Here is a 24,860-nt window from a genome sequence, read left to right as displayed (position 1 = left end):
CGTACAGGATTGCTATAGTTTCAGAAAATCCTATCGACGCTCCTACCTATGCATATTCACATGATGTGATAAAAATGAAAAGGAAAACTTGTTCGCAAACTCTGTACTCGATATATATTACTAGTCGGCATATATTACTTATTACCCGCATATGCGCGCATTATTTATTTTTGGAAAGAAAAAAAGAGAGGGCCGTTATTTATTATCTCTAAATGTATCTAGAAGCATATATTAAATTGATCCTGCATTCGAGACTTTAAAATTGCAGAAGAAAAGCATGCATGATTTTTATGATACATCCCCTTCATATTTATTTGCAGATGCTTTGCAGTTTGAGAAATATAGGGATTACTCTATATTTTTTCAAGTAATAGAGTCAATATGTAAAATGAAACTATGCATATTTTAAAGAGCGAAAAGCAATTGATAAATCGAAGGAAATTTCTTCCGCAAGACCTCGCCTCTTCTCTCCCATCCAATACTTTCAACATATCCGAGTATTTGTACATATCTTCGATTGCTTGTTTGTGTCTACATCCCTTAGTGTGTCGACAATGTACACAGTATTACCGCATGCCTACATAATACTAACACACGTCTACACGTGACCAAATTTGCACGTAGACATAAATGTACATATATTTGTATTTGATCGATATATATTTACTTGACAGAATAGTATTTGTGAACTTTTGTACCTAGGGTTATGTGTATACAAGGTGTGTCGCGCTTTTCTAAAAATCAAGGACTTAAACTTTCTAAAAACAGAAAGCATTTTTAAGCAAACGAAAAACACATTTTTAAAATGGAAAACAAACTTTAGAAACGTTTCATTCTACTTATATTTATCTAAGACGTCTGAAATGATATGATTGGAATATATTTTTCTTAAGCTATTCTCTCTCTCTCTCTCTCTATATATATATATATATATATATATTTTTTTTTTTTTTAATTTTCGATGTAGAATTTTTTTTTTAAATATCACTTTTTACATATCTATATTTAAATATGACTAATAAGAAAATATTTTAAATCATTACTAAATAATTATTAAATTATTGTTAAGCTTCGAGAAAAGTAAAAGAAAAGAATAATAGCGTCTTTATAGCCCCGAAGCAAAATGGGACACCCGGTATACCCGCGCCGGGGGTAAGGCGTGTGTGTAGCCGTGATGTGTGGCACAGGTCGACGGGGGTGCCGCGTTTCAGACGCCGCGTTGCGGGGCATCGATTTCGGCCCAGGCCGATGGCATCGACGGGGCGCTCCTCCGCGGGACCATCGCGACGTCGTCGTCGTCGCGGCGGCGGCAGCAGCGCCGCCTCCACCGCCACCTCCACTACCACCGCCGCCGTCGTTGGTCCCAGAGAGTGAGAGAGCGAGAGGAAAGCCGCCCGTCGTCTCTGCCTTAGCCGGCGTCCGCTCGCTCGCATCAGCTACGCCGACTAACGGCGTCGTCGTCGTTCCGCTCGACGCACGCCGACGCCGACGCCGACGCCGACGCCGACGCCGCCTGCGCGCGAGGTCGCGTCGCTTCGCGTCGCGCCGCGCCGCGCCGAGCCGAGCCGACACGACACGGACGGGCGAGCAGCAGACACACACTTACGGCAGTCGAGGGCAGTCGTGAAGCTGCCCGTCGTGCGTGGTGCTGCTTAGTAGCTGGCCGTGTACTAGAGAGCTTCGCCACTGCCTGGCCTGCTGGCAGCCGGCGCGTTATCCCCCAGTCAGTGGAGCGAAAGAGCCACGGCAGTGCGCGAGCGAGAGTTCACGGTGACGGATCGGTCTACTCTTCTGCGATAATATAACGTGAGGAGAGAGATAGATATAGAGACAGAGAGAACGGATGTCTACGCGAAGAGAGGCTCTAGCTGAAGGGGTTGGATTATCTATCTAGGCCGCGTCGTGAAAGGGTTGCGATACCGTAAACTATATTTTAATAAATGCGAGAAAGGGAATGAACCCTTTTATATCGGCAATTTATATAGACAATTGTTAGACGACTGCTAAACTGCCGATTGTTCGTGTCCGAATTAAATACTCGGGACCACCGTGCACGAGCGAAGCGCAGTTGCTCGATGCATCGGTGCACCACCAGCTGTAGCTGCCACCGCCGCTACTACCGCCTTTACGGTGCTACCACTACCACCGGTACTGCTACCGCCGCTGTTGCCGCCGCCGCCGCCGCCGCCGCCGCCACCACCGCCACCACCGCCACCACCGCCGTCGCCGCTACCGCTGGCAAGACCTCGCAGAGATGTCCACCTCGTGGCAGCCGACACTTCCTACCGGACGGTGGTAGTGTCCGGGCGCGTTGGACGACACACGAGTTGCGGTAGTCAATCGTTAGTTTTTCGAGAAAAAAGAGTGGCGAAGGAAGGTGTTCGATGGCGCTTGGTGATCGTTCCCCGTCGTGCAAACAAAGGTGGTCGTCGAGTCTCGCATAGAGAAGACAAGGGGAGAAAAGACAGCCGAAAGGGAGAAAGAAAGGGTGTAGAAGAAGACAGGGACAGAGACAATCGAACCCTTCTTTCTTTTCGCGCTCGACGCGTGTCATCGCTAATACACAACGCGCGTTTTCGCTTAGAGGGCTTCTTCCCTCCGACGAGGCGAATATAATACGCGGATTCCTTGAGGCCTTCACCGTTATCACCCGCGTCACGATATATACTACGTGACACTCCACGACGTGTGTCACGTGAAAGGAGCAGCGGCGCATTGTCACGGGTCGTCGTCCTGACATCGAACAAAAAACCGAACGCGTCCTCGTGAAACTGACTATCCGTACTATCGAAATCATTACCATCGTTATATCATTTCGCGAAAAGTATTCCGTAAAGATAATTTAATCGCGACAAGATACCCCGAAGTAGTGATCAGGCTGCGAAGACCGAAGACAGAGAGAGATCATCGGAGAAAACAACTGCTCCGGAGAAACCGAAGGGAAGTCAGTGGTTGATCGGTTGGTTGGTGCTACGTGTGCCTAGTGGGGCTGGTGGTGGCTCGGCTCGGACGGCCCAGGTCGCGGTAATGCCTCGCAGCAGCGATCGTGTCGCCAGGTCGCACGGTGTCGCAGGCGGGGTGAGAGACCGGGCCGCCGCAGGTAGTACTGGCGTGGGTGTAGTAGTCGCGGCCACCGCGGGTAGGATACGTTGACGAGCGCAGCCGACCCCGGTGGCACGTTGCTGGCCACCGTCGTCGTCGCTGCATCCGCAGGCCATGTATCGAGGCGAGCCGGCGATCGACCGTGCCGGCAGCGGCGGCGGCAACCGCAGTGCCGGCGACCCGCGCCGGGCAAGATCGCCGCGTCGACGACGCGCATCGGCGGCCGCCGACCTGCCCGAGGACGCCGACGGCGAGGAAGAGCCCTATATCGGGGAGAAGGAGAAGAAAGAGGAAGAGGAAGAGGAAGAGGACGAGGAGGAAGAGGCCTATATCGTTCTCGATCTGCAACCCCGCCGACCGTCCGACTCCACGACGAGGGTGTACCGCAATGATGACTCCTGCTGCTGTCGTGCCGTGCAAAGGAGGCCGGGCAGAAGACGGCTCGGCGGCTCGGGAAATGCGCTCAGGATACTCCTCGTCGTTGCCGCAGCTGCCTTCCTCGCGCTTGCCGTCTCACCAGGTATGAAACCATGCCAGTAGATCCTTGCCGATTGCACGCGACCGAGTCCTATTAAGTATAAAAGATTTGTAGAGGAAGAATGAAGTATCTCATAGAATGCTTTAATTTTTAGAGGAGAAACTTTTTCACTCTTAAGATATATTGTATATCGGAGTCAATCATTTTTACGTGTCTTTTATACAAAAAAGTTTATTAATGTCAAATGGAGATTAAAGATCAGAGAAATTGCAGTACTTTTTTTTAAAATTAAATTATTAGACAAATATAAAAATTATAGCGTGTAAATTCGAATTAGAATTTTCTTAAGATTTCGAGCTTTATCAAATATTGAATTGAATAATTGCTTTTCAATGAGATAATTTACTTGATATCACATTCGATTTTTGAAAAATTAAGAATGAACATTTTCTTTTTTGAATTTTGTATCTTTATTTTACTCACCGCACGCACACACACACACACACACACACACACACACACACACACACACACACACACACACACACACACACACACACACACACACACACACACACACACACACACACACACACACACACACACACACACACACACACACACACACACACACACACACACATACATATTAGTATGTATAAATAGATCTCTTCCTGTTTAGCAATTCAGAAAGAGAAAGTTTCTACTGGTATTAGTTATTGAATATTTAATCAATTCAAGATGAATATTCGCGTTCTCTATCTTTTATCTTTCGCATAACAAGCTAATGTTTTTGTGTTAAAGAATTGATAATGAAAGACCTTGGATTTTCTCTTAATAGCATTCAGTTGTACACTATGAAAAGAGAAACTATAAATCTTATTTATATGTCCTTTATTAACATAATATTTTGACACGAGCATATATTTTTACTGTTTGCATCGGAGACATTATTCATGCATTAACCGGTTGGGTGTGTCATCCGTTCGATTTTTTTCGAGATTCCCCAACGTGGGAGTAATCTTTAAAGCCGATTTCTACCAAGGTCCGACTCGCAGAATCGAATGAATTAAACCGATATCGTATATATTTCGCGTGATCGAACGAGACGAATGACCACGAATTTATCGACTCTATGATCGAAAAATAATATATATATATATATGTCTTGATTTTCATGAAAATCTACAGTGATACGATCACCCCGGGTTACGACCTCGTACCCCGTGTTGGATATTACAAAGGAGTCTGAGATCGGCTCGCCTGAAATGTAAAGAATAAACAGATCACCCTTTTATCGAAGAAATAAGACAAATATTCGCCGCATACCCCGTGCTGTGTCGTGCGCCTGCAACGTGTTCACGCGCAGACACGTGTATTATTAAAACACCGGTAGAGTAAATTCCCGGGATTCATTCATTTATCCTCCATAAGAGTCTTATTATTATGCCGATATATCAAAGCCAAACAAAATATCTCGATGAGACTGTTAATCAAAAATACTTTTTTTATTCGGCATTTTACTCAAATAAATTCATTATCACAAACGCGCGCGTAAAAATTATAATAATAAAAAAATACGAAATAAATCAATGGAAATAATAAATTTTTACTCTATATCTCTGTGGACGATTAATGATATTCAAAGTTCTGAAAATCTTTTATTCCTAATCTATTTTGATATTGAGACGAATAGATGAACACATGACGTATTGCATCAAAATTCAATTGTATGTACTATGACGTGATTTGGGTATCTCGTTTTTCCCTTTCACTCGGCGTTACACACAGAGAGACGAGAAATTGAATCATCTGCACACATGCAAATGTCCAAAAAAGGGACACCATTGAACCTTAAAAGATTAAATTTTGGAACCATAATTATACTCTGACGGATATTATGTCAATAATTGACGTTATCATTTCTGTTTAATCGATTATGTCAACTTTATCATTATTTATTTTTATAATCAATGAACAGAATAATCATACAAAGAATAAAAGGGACATTAAAATAATGATGAATTAGAAAAAAATCACTAATAAAACATTAAAAATACACAATATAATAATACACACTAAATACTAAATATATATACATATTTGTATACCACCCAGAAAGTGCATCTGCGATATCTATTAAGAACTATGACGGAACTATCTCTTTTGTACTTTCCGCAAGGATTGATATAAATCGTTATTCTATTCGATTGTTGAATCGATTGTGTCGCGGTCATCGAATATGACGGTAGCAGCCTCGCTCGCGCACAACATTGCGCCATATTTATTGGCTATAAATTATAGTTAGTCCGTAATTCGCCACCCGTGAGCGTAATGACGCGACGTCGTATAAATCATGAGATATACATTCGGTCTCGGCATCTCGCACTCTGGCAATGTACCGAAGTGATTTGCGCTCTGTAATGATTTATAATTGGCAATTCAGAAGTTGATAATGCGGATTAACTTCAGACAAAATCGCAGCATGTGCATTAATACACTTAATCACTATATGATTTACTTGTTTTTTTCTCTTTTCATGTATATTACACACATTAAAATTTATATATACCTCTATAAATTTTTCTTCTTTTTTTATTTTAAACTTAATAAGAAGAATATTCAATTAAAATAAATAGCAAAGATCAAAATATATACTTAAATTTATCTCTTATCATTTCTCTCTATCTTGTCAATTAAAAATTAGCAAAAAAAATGAGAAAAGACCGAAATAAAAATGTCTAAAAACTAAAAAAAAAATTCTCGTTTCGCATTTACCGGAGTAGCTCGTTAGAGCTCGAAACTGAGTCATAGTCAGCAACGTTAATCAGATGAGATTTTCCGACAGTCGCATATCACTCATGCGGAACCCTTATGCATCCCCGCGGTTCGATCGTTAATTATACCCCCTGCATTCGCCACTCCCCCATTCGTCGCGCACTCTCTTCTATTTATCCCAACAACGCATAAATATTCTCGCGAGACGACAATCAAAGGGGACTGCGGAGTAATCCCGCAAGGACGACGCGCATTACTCCTACCTGATGCGCCATTAAAACGTCGTCGGTGCACTTAAAACGTGAGTAAGAAGTCTCCTCCGTCTCTGTAACACACCGGCGTATTTCCCTCTTCTCTCTCTCTCTCTCTCTCTCTCTCTCTCTCTCTCTCTCTCTCTCTCTCTCTTTCTTCCGCTCTCTTATATTTTTTTTTCTTCTTTCCCGATCTTTCTCGCGTCGTTCCCCTCACGGATTCACGTGGTACGCTCGCTCGATCCGCTTGAAACGTGGCGTGTGGCCCGTAGACATCGTCGAGCTGCACCCACGCGCGCTATTTATCTCGTTGTCTGCCGAAGCTGAGTGCCAAGAGAGTATTTTTTCGCATGTCGCCTTTCGGCCCTCTCTGTCTCTCGTTCTGGTTAACACGGATCCCCTGTGCCACGCTCTATCGCTTTTGCTCTCTTCCAATTTCAATGTTCGCATCGCCGCGTTACAAGGAAGCACAGATGACAGGCCACGCGTCGTATCGAAAAGAGAAGGGTGTGGTGCCACTTCTTAAATTTAGATACTTTCTAAAAGCTGTCGGGCTCCGTCAACTGACTGTTGTTAGTCGGCTTGAAATTGTACAATTATGTGTGTGTGAGAGGTAGAGAGGCTAAAGATTCGAATTAAATAAAAATTAAATGAGTTTTTTATCTTGAAAATTTTGGCAAATGAATATCTTTGACCCGAGTCTTAATTAAAATTTACGACTCAGATCAAAGGACCGAAAAAGTCGCTGATCCTCTATTCTCTCACTTATCACGTAAAAATGTCATATGATCATAAATTAACATGCCATGAAATAGATTATAGTTTTTTTCTTATATTTTTTCGTAAATTTATTTATGAGAATAATTTAAAATAACATGGGCCTCACACATAGCAAAAATGTGCACAAGTTACGCAATTAATGATTTCCTGAAGTCATACGTCTTTCTTGAGAATCTCTTTAAAGCAAGCAAGAGAGAGAAAGAGCTATTGGTTACAATGCAGAGATGATATACAATAATCGCGACAACTGAGAGAAGTTACGCTTAAGTCACGTTTCTTGTGGCTTCTCGCGTTTCTAGAAGTGCGATAAAATCGCGCGATACCTGCTGTGATATCTGTAACTAACACCTTTAAACTTGATATCTTTTTTAAAAATTCGAAAACCGCAATGAGACAAATTTACAAGATAATCTATTTATATCCAGTCGAATAAAATTCTTTTCGTGTTAGAAGTAAATGCATTGACGCTTCGGCATTATTCTATTCCCGGGAGAAAGCAATTAGCGCTCGCGTTTAACGTGTCGTAATAATAAACGTGTTCCCCAGGATTTAGCCATAGAGAAGAATCTTCTAATTTTTACGAGAAGGTGAACACTCGACGCCCATAATTCTCCGGATGGCGAGGGTGAGTCAGAGAGACGCCATCATCGCCATCCCCCTTGTTTCTTGTCTCTTGAGACCCGCGGATTGCTTTTTCTCGATTTTACTTCCTCGTAAATTAGTTACGTACACGCGACGTGAAATGTCAATAGCGATCCACATCGCGACATGACGCGCGATCGAATTTCATCGTCTCGCCTTCGAGTATCGCAAATTTAATTGAACGCTGTTCTCGATGATAGCTCTCGATTTTCAAGGAGAGCCTTTGATTAAAGCGGAACGATGTTAACGCACACTGTGCCAGTTGTTTTAAAATCCATCACAATCTAAACTAAAGTATTCTGGAGTCACACCCTCTCGTTCACGCCTCAAATGGAAGGATATAGAGGTGAAATTAATTTTTGAAATTCAGATGTGTATGATAGTAGATATTGTGTACGATTTCAGTATATATAGAATAATTCAAAAGGAATTTGGACGTATATTGGATGTAAAAGATAATAATAAAATGAATGCGTTGGAAAATGAAAAAAGTTAATTCAGAGAAAATATTTGAGATAGCAAGAAAAAAAAATAGTCATAATTTTCAGAGTTGCCAAAAGTCACGCACACGTTCGATATTTACAAATGATTATTTTCCAATATTACTGCTAATCTTTTTTATTTTCACAGAGAATATTAAATTCACGAGAAAGCACATATGCACGCGAATCATATGTATATATTACATTTATGCCTCTGTGTTGTATTGACCCTGTGTAGAGCTGCATTTCCAAGATGCAAGCATATTACGACAGCTAAATATATCGTCGGACTAATATAATTGTAATTATTGGACGTTTACCGATATTGCCGTAAGACCTCTCTTTGTGCACACTTAGGCGCCAGACGTGACAAACGACTAACATTATTGCGGCTCTCCGCGCGTTAACAATACGATCACTGTGCTCCCCTCGCGCTTATAATTTTACGTTCGACTTAACTCCATAGATATGTCGTTCGCGCTGAGATTCTCTTTCAGAACGTGATTTCTCCGTATCGTAATTAGAGACACAATTTATACACAATTTTATCGGATGATTGACTAATACATAAAAAATTATACAATGTATTCGATTTTTCTTAAAAGAATATTTTAAGAATATTTTTTTTTTGTGACGAGTTATATATGAAAATAAGGTGTGCAAGGACTGAAATTTTCAAAGTTAATCGATGCGTTATCGAAACCGACCGTCCCTTTTTAGCCGCCAAAAGAATTTCCTCCCGTGCCCTTATCCGTTCGACATCAGAATTACTTTAACTACTCCTTAGAATTGCATGAAGCATGCATGCCGATCGGTCTAGGGTCTAAGCGATTTCTCGATAAACGACACGGCTCTTCGTGGAAGAGAAAATTATTCTCGTCGGGTTGCGCGCCGCGATGAAATTACGCGCCCACAAAGCCCGCTCGCAAAAGACGGCACTGTCTCGAGGGTTTTTCGGGGTGGCATGACGTGGTGCGCCGCTGTCTCCACTCTCTATCTTTCGTCCCTTTAGGTATAACCCTCATGCACACCCGCGTGCTCACGAACAACGAAACGAAACGAAACGAAACGCGCGTTGGTCCGCCACGGCGCTCTTCCCACAACGCGATTTCAAAATTCTTCCTGACCCTTAAGTCGGACCCTCCCTCTCCCCTTCTATCTTCGCCATTGTTCTTGGACGATCCATGCCTGCAGGCGAGATCAGCTGTATCATCAATGCGTATCTCTCGTTTAGAGAGATGAAGCAATTCTCATGTACATCTACAATGTCCCCTCTGAAGGAAACTGAATCTACACATATGTATCATATCAATTCAAGATTTGGATATAATATAGATACACATATATGATATGCAATAAGAAAAAAAAAAAGTTTTCACAAGTATATTATATACACACATATATATACTTTTAAAAATATTTTTTGTTTTATTAATTTTTGTTATTTATGATGTTATTTGATTGAATTGTTAATTTTGTAGGAAGCAATCTTATATGTTTCTACATTTTTCTTTACGTGCTTCTCATTTTTAAACCCAACTTCCAAGTGGACTTATTAAAATTTTGATGATATTGATTTATCATCTGACAAATCAAGTATAATATTTAAAGTTCGATAGACTCGAGATCGAATCACAGCCACGTGATTCCACATATTCGATTCCACATTTCGTGGCCTTGATTCGCCTTGGCTTTGATATTCATACGATATTCGTACGATTTAATTCGAAGAAATGAGTAGTTTAAAATAGTCTGTCCGGTATATTTGGACACTGCCGTGTGTTCGGAGAAGTAAACCGCTATGGACGGAAACTGTTTTCGATTCTATTTAACTTGAAATGAAGTCCTTTTGAACAGACTTATTTTTTTTTCTTTCAAAAAAATTTATACACTAATTTTAATTATTTTTAATTTTAAATATATGTAAATATCAAGTATAAATGAAGAAAACTTTTATGAATCGCGAAATATCCATACTACCATGTAATATGGATATTATACTCTTCTTTCTGCTTAGCTATCTTTATATTCTGCGAAAAGATAACGTGACACGTGTTCATCAATGTAATAGTTATGACACGGAGGGAATGTGCAGACGTTGCAGTCGTGAATTCACGTTTCGTTGCTCTATCTCACATTATATAACGTAATCAAAGAAAATCGTACGATGCCCGTTTCGGCAAGCCACGCGTTGTTCGGCAGCCCACCTCTCGGATATTCCAGCTCTGATTACTTGTCAAGTTAGCATAAATTCTAGTGGCCTCACCGTTAATAATCCGTCAGCGAAACTAAAGCAATGCCCTGCGTTGCTGGGCTGCTTCATGATTTCCGTACATAATTCCCAGCTGAAATATGAGTTAGGAGCAGTTTGCAGCGATTAACGAAACGTATAATAATTTATCGATTTAATTCTTTCACGCAGATCAATCAATTTTTATTTATAACATGTAAGCACTTCGCTATTAATTTCGAAATATTTAATCTAAAATGTCTCTTTTCTCGTAAAAAAGACATCTCAAAATTCAATAGCGCAACACGGAAGAGTATATAAAACCCCTCGTGGAACTTTCATTATTATTTCATAATAGTATTTACAGCTCGCTATCGCTGCAGTTTTAGACTGCAGTGTTCCTGCAAAGAGAGCATCGTTGTACGTTAAAGAAGCGTGCACTCTATCGAAAAGGGATCCATTTTCTTTATTCGTATTCAATGCGGCTCTTCCTCCCAAAGTGTTTGAAGAAATGCAGGTCAACCCTGTTCACCTATTCAAACGATGTGACCTGAATTCAAGATGTATTCTAAAAATAAACACGACGCATTTAAAAAATATAAAACTATCATATTTGACGAATTAGTTTAAGATTACTGTATCTGTAAATGTGAAAAGAAAATTGGCCAATCCTACGATAATATCTCTAATAAAGAATTATAAGAGTGATTTCTTTTTATATAAATTGATTATACTTCAAGATTATATACATTTATATTAAATTTATATTAAGCCATAATAAATTTTTTTTATTCAGATAAAAAAATTATCAAACAGAATCACATAAAATTGTAATCGAAATATCAAGATATAAAGCATTGCAAGCGATTGTAGTGACAATCGATACATAAGTAAATATATATGACAGAGAAACGAAAAGAGGGTGAAACACCTGCGAATGCATGTCTATAGGAAACAGTATCGAAAAAAAGAAAAATGGACACCGAATACGATAGTGTACGTGTAGTCGGTACATGACAGCTGCTGTCACGGGTAGTGCTCCGACCATGTGCTCAATGTGCCGAGTATTTCCTACATCTTTGCTCGACGCATCGCATACAATACTTCCGCTATGATACAAATTCTGATATTGGATGATTATCAAAACAAACAGCGTGACAAAGGGTATTAAATATTATATATTGCATAGTGCAATTCCTTATGTTAAGACTCTGTTAAGTTTTTGATTAAAAAAAAAGTTTTAATTTATCGATGCGATGAGAATAATAATACACATATATATAAATTCTTTATATGTACAAAAAAAGAGATCTCCTATCGAAGAGATATTATACAATGGTTTTCCCGTTGAAATTCGCGGAAACAATCATGTTTCATTTAGCAAACACATGTTAGTGTTGCGCTTGGCAATGCGTAGCACATAAATTGATATACCGAATAGACCGGTTGTTATAGCGCTTTGTTTGTCGTAGAGTACGAATTCATCACGATCTGGAAATAAACCTAGCCAACATAGTAATGCAAATGTTTATGTGTTTGACTGAATGATAGTTACGATTTATTTAGATCTTAAGAGATGCTATCAAGATGCCAACACAACCTCGTAACGAATCGTAGAAAAAAAGTTTTGTTGAATTTATCGCAATCGACTGCTTTCAGTTCTCTCGTTCTACTCTCTTGATGCGAGTTGGGAGTTTCATCTCGATCGCGCTGTAAGTAGGTTGGCGATTCGTCAGGAGCCTCGGGTCGATTCCAGCACGACTCGGTTAGATAGGATCTCAATTCCGTAATTGCAACAGAGGCTTCCTCGTCGCCATTCGCGCGAATACATAGGCAGATAGTTCTCGCACTCGTAAGCTACCAAGAGAACTGTGTCGGGAACGGAACATCGCAGTCAGCGATGGTGTAACAATCCCGTCTAGGTTGTAAATAGCATACCGATATTCTCTGATCGATGCCGACTTTAAAACACGTTGTTTATTTTATCAAGTGTCGCGTAACGACTTTATTGGATGATGTTAAATTACCGTGTAATTATTCAGATATCCTTGATGTCTTGAATCTTCGAACAAAGCTCCGTAATTTAAATGAATCTTTACATTTTTGAAACTTACAACCTAATATTTTTTTTATTGAATGAATTTTTAATGAGTGTAGTTTTAAAAATATATTGTTTCCTTATAGGATAAAATATAATTAATTCCGTAAGAATAGCAACGATTGTCGCATGTATCTAATATCAGCAATCTCGGTGCGGTTGTAAATAGCGTATCGATACTATACGATCGATGCCAGCTTTAGCGTGTTGTTTGTTCTATTAGGCTCCGTAAAGGCTCTATCGATTGTTAAATTATCATTGTGGCGTCCTTGAATGCTACGAGCTTTTAGATGTTTGAATCTTCAGCTCTGTAGTTACTAGGATCTTTAAATCCTTGAAGATTAGAACTTTTTAAATCTTTTACCGCTCAATTATAAAATATTTATTATGCAAAAATTTATCAAATTATTATAAACGTAATGACTGAAATGTTTGTAATAAATTAAATTCTTTCGTTTAGCTAGAATTTATTTTTGCACGTTATAAGTTATATTATCACATTTTTTCCGCTATTCTTTTCAATAAAAATTTTTATTTGTATTTTTGTGCGAAGGGTAACATAAAATTACATTTTTATCATTAAGAACAAACTCAATGTCAGTCACATTCATTCTGAGCGACAAATATAGGTTTGGGCCTTTTACTATAGTCACATATCCAATTGCAGGGATGGTCGCGGTTCTACATGGCTATGCGAGTGTGGCCTTGCTTGAAGTTGTTCGTGTTAGTAATGGTGGGGTTGCTGGTGGTAATGCGTATATAACGACAATGGAGAAAGAGAGAAAGAGAGAGCAAGAGAGGGAGAGAGAGAAAGAGAGTGTGTGTGTATAATAGAGAAAGAGAGCTTCGACTGGTCGCTTGGGAGGGTTGCATAATGCAGCGAGCTGCCAGGGCGTTGACTTTATGCAGCATTACGTTTCTTTACCCTTTGGCTTTCTCCCTCTCCATTTTCGCCGCCGTTATCAGCCACGTTGCTCTTGTTTGTGTAGTTTTAATACACGCAATAATTTGCACATCATCATATACGGGATGTGTCTAAAATTGTATTTTTTATAAATAATGAAATTTCCACTTTGTCAGAATTTTCATTGTCCCATAAAAATAGATGATAAATGATTGTAGAATTGCAGAGTTAATTTCTATGATTTTATATCTGAATTAATGGCGTTCTCATTTTAGAAATAAAATATTTTATTCATATATCACGCACGTGCGAGAATTAATCATTATAGTAAGTGAAAATTCTCAATTTTGAAATAATTTTAACATGAGGAAACTACGAGTCAGCTATCCAGAACATAATGACATTTTTTACGCAAATATACTTACGCAGTTTTTTCCAAGTTTTTCGCAGTAGTAATAATTATCGTTTGTCATTATCATCGATCTTCTGTATAATTTTCGTTTAACAAAAGTCGAGTGCCTAATGGGAGTAACATCCTAAGTTATGGTTTTTAAAGAGTTCGTTACCTCCTTTTCTATACTTACATTATCATTTTTATCGCGTTCCCATTTACTGCTTAACGAAGACAAACGATCGTGAGTTATCGTAGGGAATCGTAGGAAATAGGTGAAGTTAAAGTTGATCTCGATGAAACTATTGCAAAAATTTGGAAAGCAATTATTATATTAAAATTAGAAAAAATAGATTTATCAGCTTATTACATATAAATAAAAATTAAATTAACACACAATTACTAATTAAAATTTCAAATAATTTAATATATATACGCATACATAGAGAGTCTAGAAGTACATCATACAGATTATAACTATTATTTTGATAAAAAAGAATATGTCGAATCAATCACACGAACATTAAGAGACAAATATGGCTTTATGAGTCTCGAGTGAGAAATATCTATAGCTTACTAACCAAAAGTTCATTGAGATGGAATCTCTCTCGTAATATTACTTCCGAGAATCCGCCGCAATTAATTGCTTTCGCCGGAAACTTTATCGCACACATACCGCGCGCAATAATCGCGCGCGTCGAAATTCGCGCCCTCGCCCTAGTCATATAAATCCTCTGCACGAGCGACACCCTTTCGCAGCTACCACCCCCCGCCTGGATTTAATCGAACGCTTGGAAGCTCGAAATTGCCGGAGGGAACAAAGGGCCGCGATCGCCGATAATCCTAATTGTTCAATCGCGCCAATTAATTGGCGCCACCTTTATCGTATCCCTCTCTCCTCTCATCCCCCTCGTCCTTCGATGGTGTCGGTGGAATAAATCGGAGGGGCGCTTATCGGCGTGGCGTTTGCTGTTTATTAATTTAATTGCTCGCGCTTCGCCGTTGACGACCTCTCTACCCGCTGCCGAATTCCTTTGCCGACACACGTCTCGAACTCCGCGCTCTCTCGTATCTTTTCGGATGTTCTCACAGCCCGAAACGTGACATCATCCGCACGGAATTCAGACGAGCGAGACGTGCTTTGATTTATCGTCAACCGACGATGACGTAGCGTTCGATTCTCGGGCCGTCAAAGATCGGCCCGGCCCGGCCCTGGACCAATAATGCCGTCATTTAAGAGAGTTTACCGGCCGGCAACCTCCGCACGCCACGCGGAATTCCTTTGGTATCAATAAGTAATATGACATCCAAGGAGGACATCGGACTCGATTGTCTCCTTGAACGTTTATCCTGCTCAATTCGACCCCGAGTTTTCGCTTTGATTGCTCCTAATGGCCTCCACGGTTTGGCCGGGTCTGTTTTTTCGGGGAGTTCTTAGAATTGCAGATTAACCCTTGGAATACTTTCCGCGTTACATACATAACTCAGAAATATATCTTCTCGTGAGTCCTATAACCGAAAGAAATAGCTTATATCAAGAAATTTAAACATTAATTGACGATATTGTATTTTTGATATAGATATTATTGAGAAATTATAACATACATGTATAATCAATTACTGGTCGGTTTATTTCCATCATGTATTATTATTCACCGTACACGTGTGAGTTTAATAAATCGATCTCCTAAATATTTAATATTTAAAGCACGGTGTCGCGAAAGGTTTCTTCTATTCTTTCTATAAAAGCAAGCGAAGCGTATCGACCTCTCGTCTTTAGTCAACGCTAAAGGGCCCGCGTCTCTTATTCCAACCGCGTTTCACATTCTGCGTTTCGTTCTCGCTCTCTTCCTCACGGCCGACGTCGACCGGAGAGCGGCATATCGCATGCACGTGCAAGTGCGCTTATTTGCTCGACGTCGAATACGAAGAGTATACACACGAGGGAGAGAGCTCTATGTACATACGCGAACTCCTGTGACCTCCTGCCCCCGGTCCAACGTTTCTCTCCCTCTCCCCACCGGTCGACCGAGCACCCTTCGGTATTCCCTCGAAGCATCCGCCCCACGGCGCTCCTCCATCCCTTCCTCCCTTTCATGCTTCTAACACCCACCACCCCAGGCTTTTCCTCGGAGGTTCATCGATCGCCCCCAATCACCCCCACACCTGCCATCTTGCCTCTCGGTCCCCTTGAAAACCTCCGAAAGCCCCCGATATCTCTTTGGTCCGGTCTTTCTCTCCCTCGGGCTCGTTTCATCTTTATTCGCGGCTTTCACTCCTCGGTTCGCTTGGTACACGCGCGATAAAGCTTCTTCGCGCGATGCAGCTCCCTCCTCTCCTCCCCCTCCGCCCGGTCTTCCATCGAAATTAACTTCTGCAATCGGGACGACTATCGATGTTTGTCCTCGTCTCCTCGTTCCTTCTCTTTTGATCTTCGCCGCCGCGCGTCACCCCCCGCGCGCGTTACTTTCCGCCTCTTTACACGCGATCGTGCTAAAAGGGGATGCCGATTGCTCTCCGATGTCTTCATCTTCGCTTTCTCTCGGCACGAGGTCTTTATCGGCGCGTTAGGAATTTTCGCAGCTTCCCATCTCTGCTTTGATAACTCGAGCGTTGACTTTAGGAAATATATATATATATATATATATATGATGGAGTTTCTATTGAAATCAGTTTTCGTTTTTATCCTGCTTTCCTTTATCGATGCTTTTAATATCAAAAGTTCTTGATCGCTTTTATTCTCGTTTTCTTTTTTTATCATCTCTTCTCCATTCAAAGGCATACGATTTTATAATTTATATATATTTAAAAATAATAACGTTTCTCGCTTTGGAATATGAAATCATTATTTTACAACATTATTGTAAAATGTCTTTAAAATTGTCTTCCGATAATTTTTATAGTCAATCGATCGTTTTTTTTCTTTGATCATCTCGCATTAAATTTTAACAATTTTGTTATAGTCTTCTTACTTTTATGATTTGCGAACATTATCTCAGATTCTGTTCCATTTCGTCAATTTCTTATGAAATTTGCGTTTTCCCTTTGAACTCCTCTTAACAAGGATTCGATCCTTCGAATCTTTCCACTTTCGTCGAAATTGCATTTAGACACGCATGCCCCTGCTTTTGCTACTTTTTTTTCTCAATCCCGATTACTTCGTTCCCAATTTCTTCATCGATTTTCTTCAACCTCGTTGAACGCTGTCCGATGATAATCCCGTCAGACTTCAATTAGATCTATTCTTGCCGATGCATTCCTTTCTGCGGATGGTCGATACCATGCTTTCGTCCATCAGCTATTTTCCGGTCCTCGTGGATTTCCCGAGGATATTAATTTCCGCTCGACTGCTTGGAAACAGTCCAGGACGGATAATGAAAGAAAAGGAATTGGGTTGGAATGGAACATCGGCACCGGGTACGTGAGCCCGACCTGCTCTGATGCAGCATGAATTTTCAGAGGTCTCGTTACAGCCCTGACCTTTCCAAATGCGCCTAAGCCTCGCCTGTGTATGTGCATGCTATGAATATGTAATGCAGAGTATCGGAAGAGGTCTGCCTCGTGATACGACTCTGGTTTCGGCTTCCGCATTCGCAAAGTGCGATGGTAACGCGCTTAATTGAATGTTACAGTGATTAATATTAGAGATTGCGACGCAAGATATTAATCCCGGAAAGCGATAAGTCCTCGAAGCGTATCTGAAGTGTAAGGTGAAGCGCAGATTTCTTTTAAGCCTTCAAGTAACACGCTAAATTTTAATCTCGAACGGATTTTAGATAGTTATTCGCGCTTGAACTGGAGATACAATCGACCATATAGTCCAAATCAACGTAGGAAACCGGTAGCAAGAATGTGGGAGTTGCAAAGGATACTCAATCAACTCTTAATTCTAACTATCATGCTGCTATAAAAACCGCTTGTACGCATTTATCAGCTTTGATCTAGGCTGGCATTTTATTTTTATCTTCCCATCGCATTATATATTATATTTTACCATTACGTAATCGATTCGTATTTACATGCTAGTAGTACGATGCTTGCAATTGAAACCTTATTCGTGAAATTATTTGAAAAACAAATCTAAAGAAAACCATCATGTGAAAAACACCTCACAATATATTAATATGAAACAAATATGGATGACTTTAATTTCGATAATTTTTTTTTTTTTTTTTTTTTTTTTTTTTTTTACAAATACAGTATTTTTCTATCAAGGTCGGAAGTAATGGATCGTTGTATCGATTGCCTCACCTACTAATTTTCATTGGCACTTATGATATTTGGCTCGAGTGTTAATTACGCGGAATATGAGAGTAGAGAGCGCGACGACAAGACGAGAGCGAGTATCCGTTTGTAGTCCAACATCACACACTATACATGGTCCGCGTTCGTACGGTGCGCCGGATATACGGCGCACGCAATTTTCTAGGTCGGCACGACGGCATACAGCGGCAGGGAAGGTCAGGATTGGTTCAAGTCCAAGCCTTCGAAGTGTGGTCGTCGTGCTCTCGTCGCGCCGCAGCGTCGACGGCAGCCGATCTATAATTAGCGGAATATCCGCGCAGCGACGTGGCATGAGACGGCGCGAGACGGTATCGAGGTATCGCGCCTTCGTCGTGTCGGGTTCTATCCGGGGAATCGAGGTTTGACATGGGACACATTGGACGGATATTGGGCCTATGGTTTCGACTTTGACGATAAATGTTATCTCAGTCGAAATCGAACTTGTGAAATTTAAATATATATTTGTCCGTCAATCAGTTTCCCATTTTCAAGTGCATTACAAACGCATTTTTTTTTTTTTCAGGAAAATCGCAGTTTATTGACACTATTCTACTTTTTGACACGCGTCACCTTGTGTCCGTTTGCTTCTTCTCGTGCTCTTTTTTGTTTTGATGAGAGACTGAGGTACTTTAGCAAAAATAGAGGAATCATGTTTGCCGAATTGCCGCAAAATGTCATGGAAACAAACGGTAGAAAATTTGACTCTTAAAAGTCAATTATAGAGCGCACTTTTATATTAATATTTTATATTTAACATATCGTATTATATGAAATTTCTGTAAAATATACGCGTTTCTGCAAAGCCACATAATTTAATAAAAACTCTTCGCAGTCGAAGGTCTGCCGATTCGACTCTTTCTCGAGCACTCTTGGTCGCCTGAGGCGGTCGATCGATCGCGCGTTGTATCTCGCTCAAGGAACCAGGTCGTTTCGTGCATGTAGCGCGTGAGACATCGCCGAAGGATATTCCCAATTTAAAATCTTATTAAAGCATAATAAATCCTTCAATCCGCAAAAATTCCTAAGAGATTATCGTCTGATCATTCATCATCAGTTATCATTCAAATAACTATAATCAAGCAAATGAGGCTTCGTGTAAGAATCAAAGAGTAGTCAGTAAATAACAGAAGCAGACGGGCGAGGGAAGAAGAAAAGGACGCGGAGGACCGAAAATAGGCCTAAGTGTTTTGTATATTTCCCTTTTCCGTTTCGCTCGATTTCTCCATCTCTCTCGAATATTTCTGCTTCACGCCACCGTCTAAGCGATAAGCGCCGCTCTGATCTTCCAGAGCCGAGATAAATGGCCGGCATTAAAGGTACCAGAACGACAGAAAAGGAGAAATTCACGCGACTCGAGAAAGCGCCGCATTTTGGTGAGATATTTGTGCGTTTCAACAGCAATGCTGGAATAATAATCCGTAATGTTATTTCACGTGTTATATTTCAAATAAGATTTCACGGGAACAAACATGCATACTTGAAAACATGTTTTGAATCGTATAGGATACGATTTCGACAAGACTTTCGTACACATCATAAATTTACAGCGGTCACTAAGTACACGTCTTTTACACCGATCAATTTGAATTGCACACACAATTCCGTTAAATATGATATATGAAACTGTCACACGAAATTTCGGTCGTAACCCAGAAATATCGTAACATTCTGTTGTGCGACGATGTATGTAACAGTACCTACAGCACGAATAATAACGCGAAATTGCCATGCGATCACCTAGCGCAGGATATTTAAAGGGTCAGATCAGACTCCGGCGGATCTCTCCGCCTACGAGAATGGGAATATTATACGGGACTAACGAACGCACGACACGCTGATGCTAGCGTTATATCATCTACTTCCTTGATAATCCAACGTTCGGCACTGCGAATTTTGCAAATCTTACCGCGGACAATGCGTGCTCGGGAAATTTTTTCGTACCAGCTCGTACATAGTGTGAGAATTTAAATCATTGCGTTATTACGTAAAATACTTCTCATATTGAAACGTATATACATATAGGTTGATATATGATGAAATAAATCCTTTAGTCTAAAAGAGTGAAAGAATAAGAAGCATAACTTTCCCGAAATGACATTTTCATGAAGCTTTATATAAAGTTACGAACGAGAGGAAAATATTGCATCATACTTGGCACGATAGAAAACAGTCAAACACCTGGTATACGTCATTGACCATTAAACCTGTTAGAAATAATTCTAATTATATCATGTATCATGTATCTTCTCTCTCGCAAATTGCTTCAACGAATGACACTTTGAATTGCTTTTATATTTCGTATATATATATATATATATATATACTAAACAACACAAATTCGACTCTAATAATTTAATTAATAAAGAACATAAAAATATAATATCTAAGTATTTAAGTTTTTTAAATTTAAATTTTACATTTTAATTTTATATTCAATTTCTTTTTTCACAACATTTACTATTAGATACTAATATTCATCTGGGGATGACTTTACAAGAGCGTATTAAGGGTAACGCGGAACAACACAGATCGAATGGGGATAATTTGTGCGACAGCACATTCGGCGCGCACGCACGTGCATGGCTGTCACGTATAGTGGTCCATCAATTTCGCGGATCCGGACGTTTATGAGGCGATCGTAAAGCAGACTCGTAATAAGCGCGCACAACTGTGCAGACCGCCGTCGTCGTCGTCGCCGGGTGGCCGGCCGGGAAATTCGATCGAGCGCAAAGGGTTTTACGTAAGTCGAGGTCCTTCGACCGCGACGACGTTCCCATTCGTGTTCCTGCCGTATCCAACGGGTCCCAGTAGCTATCGATCAATTTTAGATACGGTTCCTCCACGTGAACTATTCCGATCGATTTTGCGTATATTTTTTTTAGCGATTTATATCTTATTTTCTTGCAAACGGTAAAGTTCTTTCATTATATAATTATCGTGTTTGTTAACTTGTAATTTGTTGTCTTTTGAATGAGTTTTCAGGTTGTGTATTTTTTTTCTTTTTTTTTTTTTTACAAAGAAAATTTGTTTCCGTGGGAACGAAATTATATTTTTATGTAAAAGTTTAAGAAATTTAATTTTTCCTGTCGCAATTTTTAAGTACACGTGCGCAACAGAAATTCGAAGCAGACTTCTTTGATTCTTTTCTATTTTCCTATTCTATCATCAAAAAACCACGGCTTCAAACACTTTTGTCCCACTATAAAAAAAAATATAATCGTTTAAACGTGTGATCTCGACGAAGCAGTAGACATCTTGATTATTTTCTGGTAACTTTACGAGCGGGACGGGGTGCCAGACGCCGACCAGACAAACCGCGGATCGTTTAACGTGAATAAATTCGACGCACCCACGCTGAATCTGCGGCGCCGTGTTGGATGAGAGAAGATGAAAACGAAAAACGCACTAAGTGAGAGTCACGTAGATAAATCGTGTGTAGAAAGAAATTATATTTATCGGTGTAAGTGGCAATATCCGATCACTTATATAAACTCCTTGCGACTGTAACGTAATAATCGCGAGGATCTAATATGCTCCATTACTAATCATTGTTATTTTTAACTAACAGTGTAAATCGTCACATCATATTGTTAATCAGTAATTAAATATTTTGTTTCATATATGCGAGAGATAGTTATTGCAATCAAAAGATATCATACAACTATAGTTACAAATATTTATTAATTAATTATATCATATAGATTAATATTGTTGAAAAAAATAATACTTCTGTAACGTATAGTTACAAATTTTTAATGGCTAATATTATCAATTGTTAATTACATTCTTGGTAATTTAGAACGATGTGAAAATAAGATTGTAAGACCAAGAGCGGGACAAAGGCCAGAAGAGAACGTTTGCTTGCTATAAAACAACAGAGATTCTGTACACCTTACGCGACTACAGAGTCGAGTTTAGGAAAGAAAAAAAAAAGTACAAAGAGACGTTGAGTGAAATGATGAAAGCTATTCTGAAGACTCGACATGAGGCAACAGCCGTTGTCAACGTCGTCTGACATCGCCGATTTCTCTCTTCTTTCTCATGGAGTAGCGCCAGAGGAACGAGCAGTTTTTCTTCTTCCAACCGATAAACATATATTTGCAACAATTCTTTTAGTTTTTTTCTCCTCCCGCACTTCCTCGCCTTCTCCTTCCTTTTGGTCCATTTTTTCCTCTCTAATGCGAGTCATCGTCTGCGATATGAGTAATCTCGTCGAGACGATGCGTAACGATTGACGACAGGTGTATACTCTCCCAAAAGATAATAAAATATAAAGAACGTCCCCGTTGCCGAAGACGTCAAAAACGTGTCGTCTATTCGATGATCTTTTTCCGGTCACTAGGAAAATATTACAGAAAGAGAAAAAGTACTATATATTACCGTAACATAAAACTAAATTTTTTGAAAAATGTCGTATTTTTATGCCGCAACAATTTTTATAAATTATTTCAAATGAATAAAATATGTTTAATTATGCTTACGATACTCGAAAAATTAAATTTCATGTATTTAATAAACGAAAATTAGAAAATCAATAATAAAAAATAATAGTTCATGCAAATTCTCGTAGAAACAACAAGACATATAGTTCTTTGGTAAAATTTTGCAAGACGCAAAAGTCCTGAGAGTCGCAAAAGAATCGTCACGTAATTATTTGCTGGAGAAGCAGCTGCGCTGCGATAATTCTTGTCGAGCTTATTATCTGGCAAAAGGAGATTCGTCAGGAACCATTTCGCCCTTCCTTATGAACGTAGACGGTGATTGGTGGCAACAGCTGGTGGCAACACCCTGGGGGATCGATGATTTCGCTTCGACAGCGGGAGCCACGGCCTCGAACGGCCTTGTCTGCTCTCATCAGAGACGATCTCCGTCGTCTCCGTGGTCGTCAAGTAAAATTTTCACGGACGCTCATCCGTCCGAAGACGAACCTGGATAATGCGACGAGATGTATGGCTGGTTCTCTGGATTTCGCTCGCGGCGGGATCGACGAGGTAAATAAGTTACACAACCTCTTTACCGCTCATCAAATGTAATTTGCCGCGACTCGACCCTCGCTTTCTTTCAAGATTCGCTGTTTTTCTTCTTTTTTCCTCTTGTACTAATTAACTGCGAAACTACGCAATATGTGAAACAGATGACTTTCCCCCGAAGGTCAGCGTGGTATTCTATGACTGACGCAACGACAACGTTGAATACAGCGTGATGATGTTATTGCCTTTGAGGCACTCTCGATGGGGGACGAGTTAATCGAAGGTTTTATAAAGATATTTATTATATCCCGAGAAAAAAAATACGTATAATATAATCAGATGTAAATACATGATTAGATATAAAAAAAAAAATCTGATAATATATATAATTTTTATATGATTATATATTCAGATAGATCTGAATATATATGAAAATAAATCTAGACAAATATAATTATTTAAAAACAAGATTATATCACGCCAAATTTTGGATATTATGTATAGTCAGATCGTATAATGTCAAGGTTATGGATTATTATTGATAAATCATATGTATATGGCTAAATTACGTCAAACTTTGGATTTAATTATACATGATCATAAGTCTATTTTTTCTCGGGATATTAAGTAAAAATTGGAAATACTGAATGGAGATTTTATTACTATAGTAAATTACGATAGTCAAAGAAAATAAATAAGAAAAGACAATAAAAACTGAAATCAATGCGAAGATAGTTCGCACTGTAAGAGCTAATTGTTGTTGACCCGCTCGCTTTTGATTAATGGTGGTCAAAATTTTATCAACAAGAAAGTCGCACATCCGAATATACCGAGTGACGCGCCCTGAAAACGTATGGGAAGAGTCGGCTGCACGAAATTACGGTTCGGTGGAACCGAATGCAATTATTCGGGAACGAGGAAATGAGAAATAATGAATTCAAGCTCCGTTTCTATCCCGTTTTTCCTGGCTCCGAGAAACGAAGTTGACGGAGGACCATGGGAGAAGGAGAAACGAAAGAGAAAGAGAAGAGACCAGGATGGTTCTAAACCCTCAGATAGCTCTGAAACTTCCCTCTGTGACCTACTTAAATTCCTTGACTTTTATTAAAAAAACAAAAAAAAAAAAAAAAAAAAAAACTATATCTTCATCAAAATTAAATTAAGTTCGCTACTTGATAATTGACGAAACAATTAAAAGCAGTGTATTCGTAAAGCTGGTTGTATCTTTTGCGAAATGTTTTTAAACTTAACAGATAAACATATAAATAAATTTAACTTATTGTTAGCTAAAATATTACGAGAAGAGAGTTTGGTAAATTATTGCGCTAAATTTATTAGATATATGTTATTAAAAATATAATTTTCTCATACAAAAATTGAACTTGTTCTTTTCAAATCGTGTGTGCATATGTTTCAATATAATTGTTAAATTCACCTGGATTCCACGAGTGTACCTCCTGCGAAGGCAGG

The 24,860-nt window shown here is 39.6% G+C and overlaps 1 protein-coding gene across 5 annotated transcripts in view; it reads left to right on the top strand.

Annotated features, from left to right (window-relative positions):
* Positions 1-1,590: 1,590 nt before the first annotated feature.
* LOC140666435 (protein kinase C-binding protein NELL1) overlaps positions 1,591-24,860 on the top strand; it is a 67,025-nt gene continuing 43,755 nt past the window's right edge. For 2 of the 5 annotated variants that reach the window (XM_072893594.1, XM_072893591.1), the window contains exon 1: positions 1,592-3,622. In XM_072893594.1, the coding sequence (XP_072749695.1) occupies positions 3,217-3,622 (406 nt within the window). In that variant the 5' untranslated portion in view covers positions 1,592-3,216. Of the gene's footprint in view, positions 3,623-24,860 lie in introns of all 5 variants that reach the window. The other 3 variants (XM_072893593.1, XM_072893592.1, XR_012046755.1) reach the window with 2 other exon arrangements.

The sequence above is a fragment of the Anoplolepis gracilipes genome, chromosome 6, assembly GCF_047496725.1.
Source record: "Anoplolepis gracilipes chromosome 6, ASM4749672v1, whole genome shotgun sequence".
Classification (NCBI taxonomy): Eukaryota; Metazoa; Arthropoda; class Insecta; order Hymenoptera; family Formicidae; genus Anoplolepis; species Anoplolepis gracilipes.
Note: the sequence above shows the minus strand (reverse complement) of the source record. Positions and strands in the feature narration are given on the sequence as shown.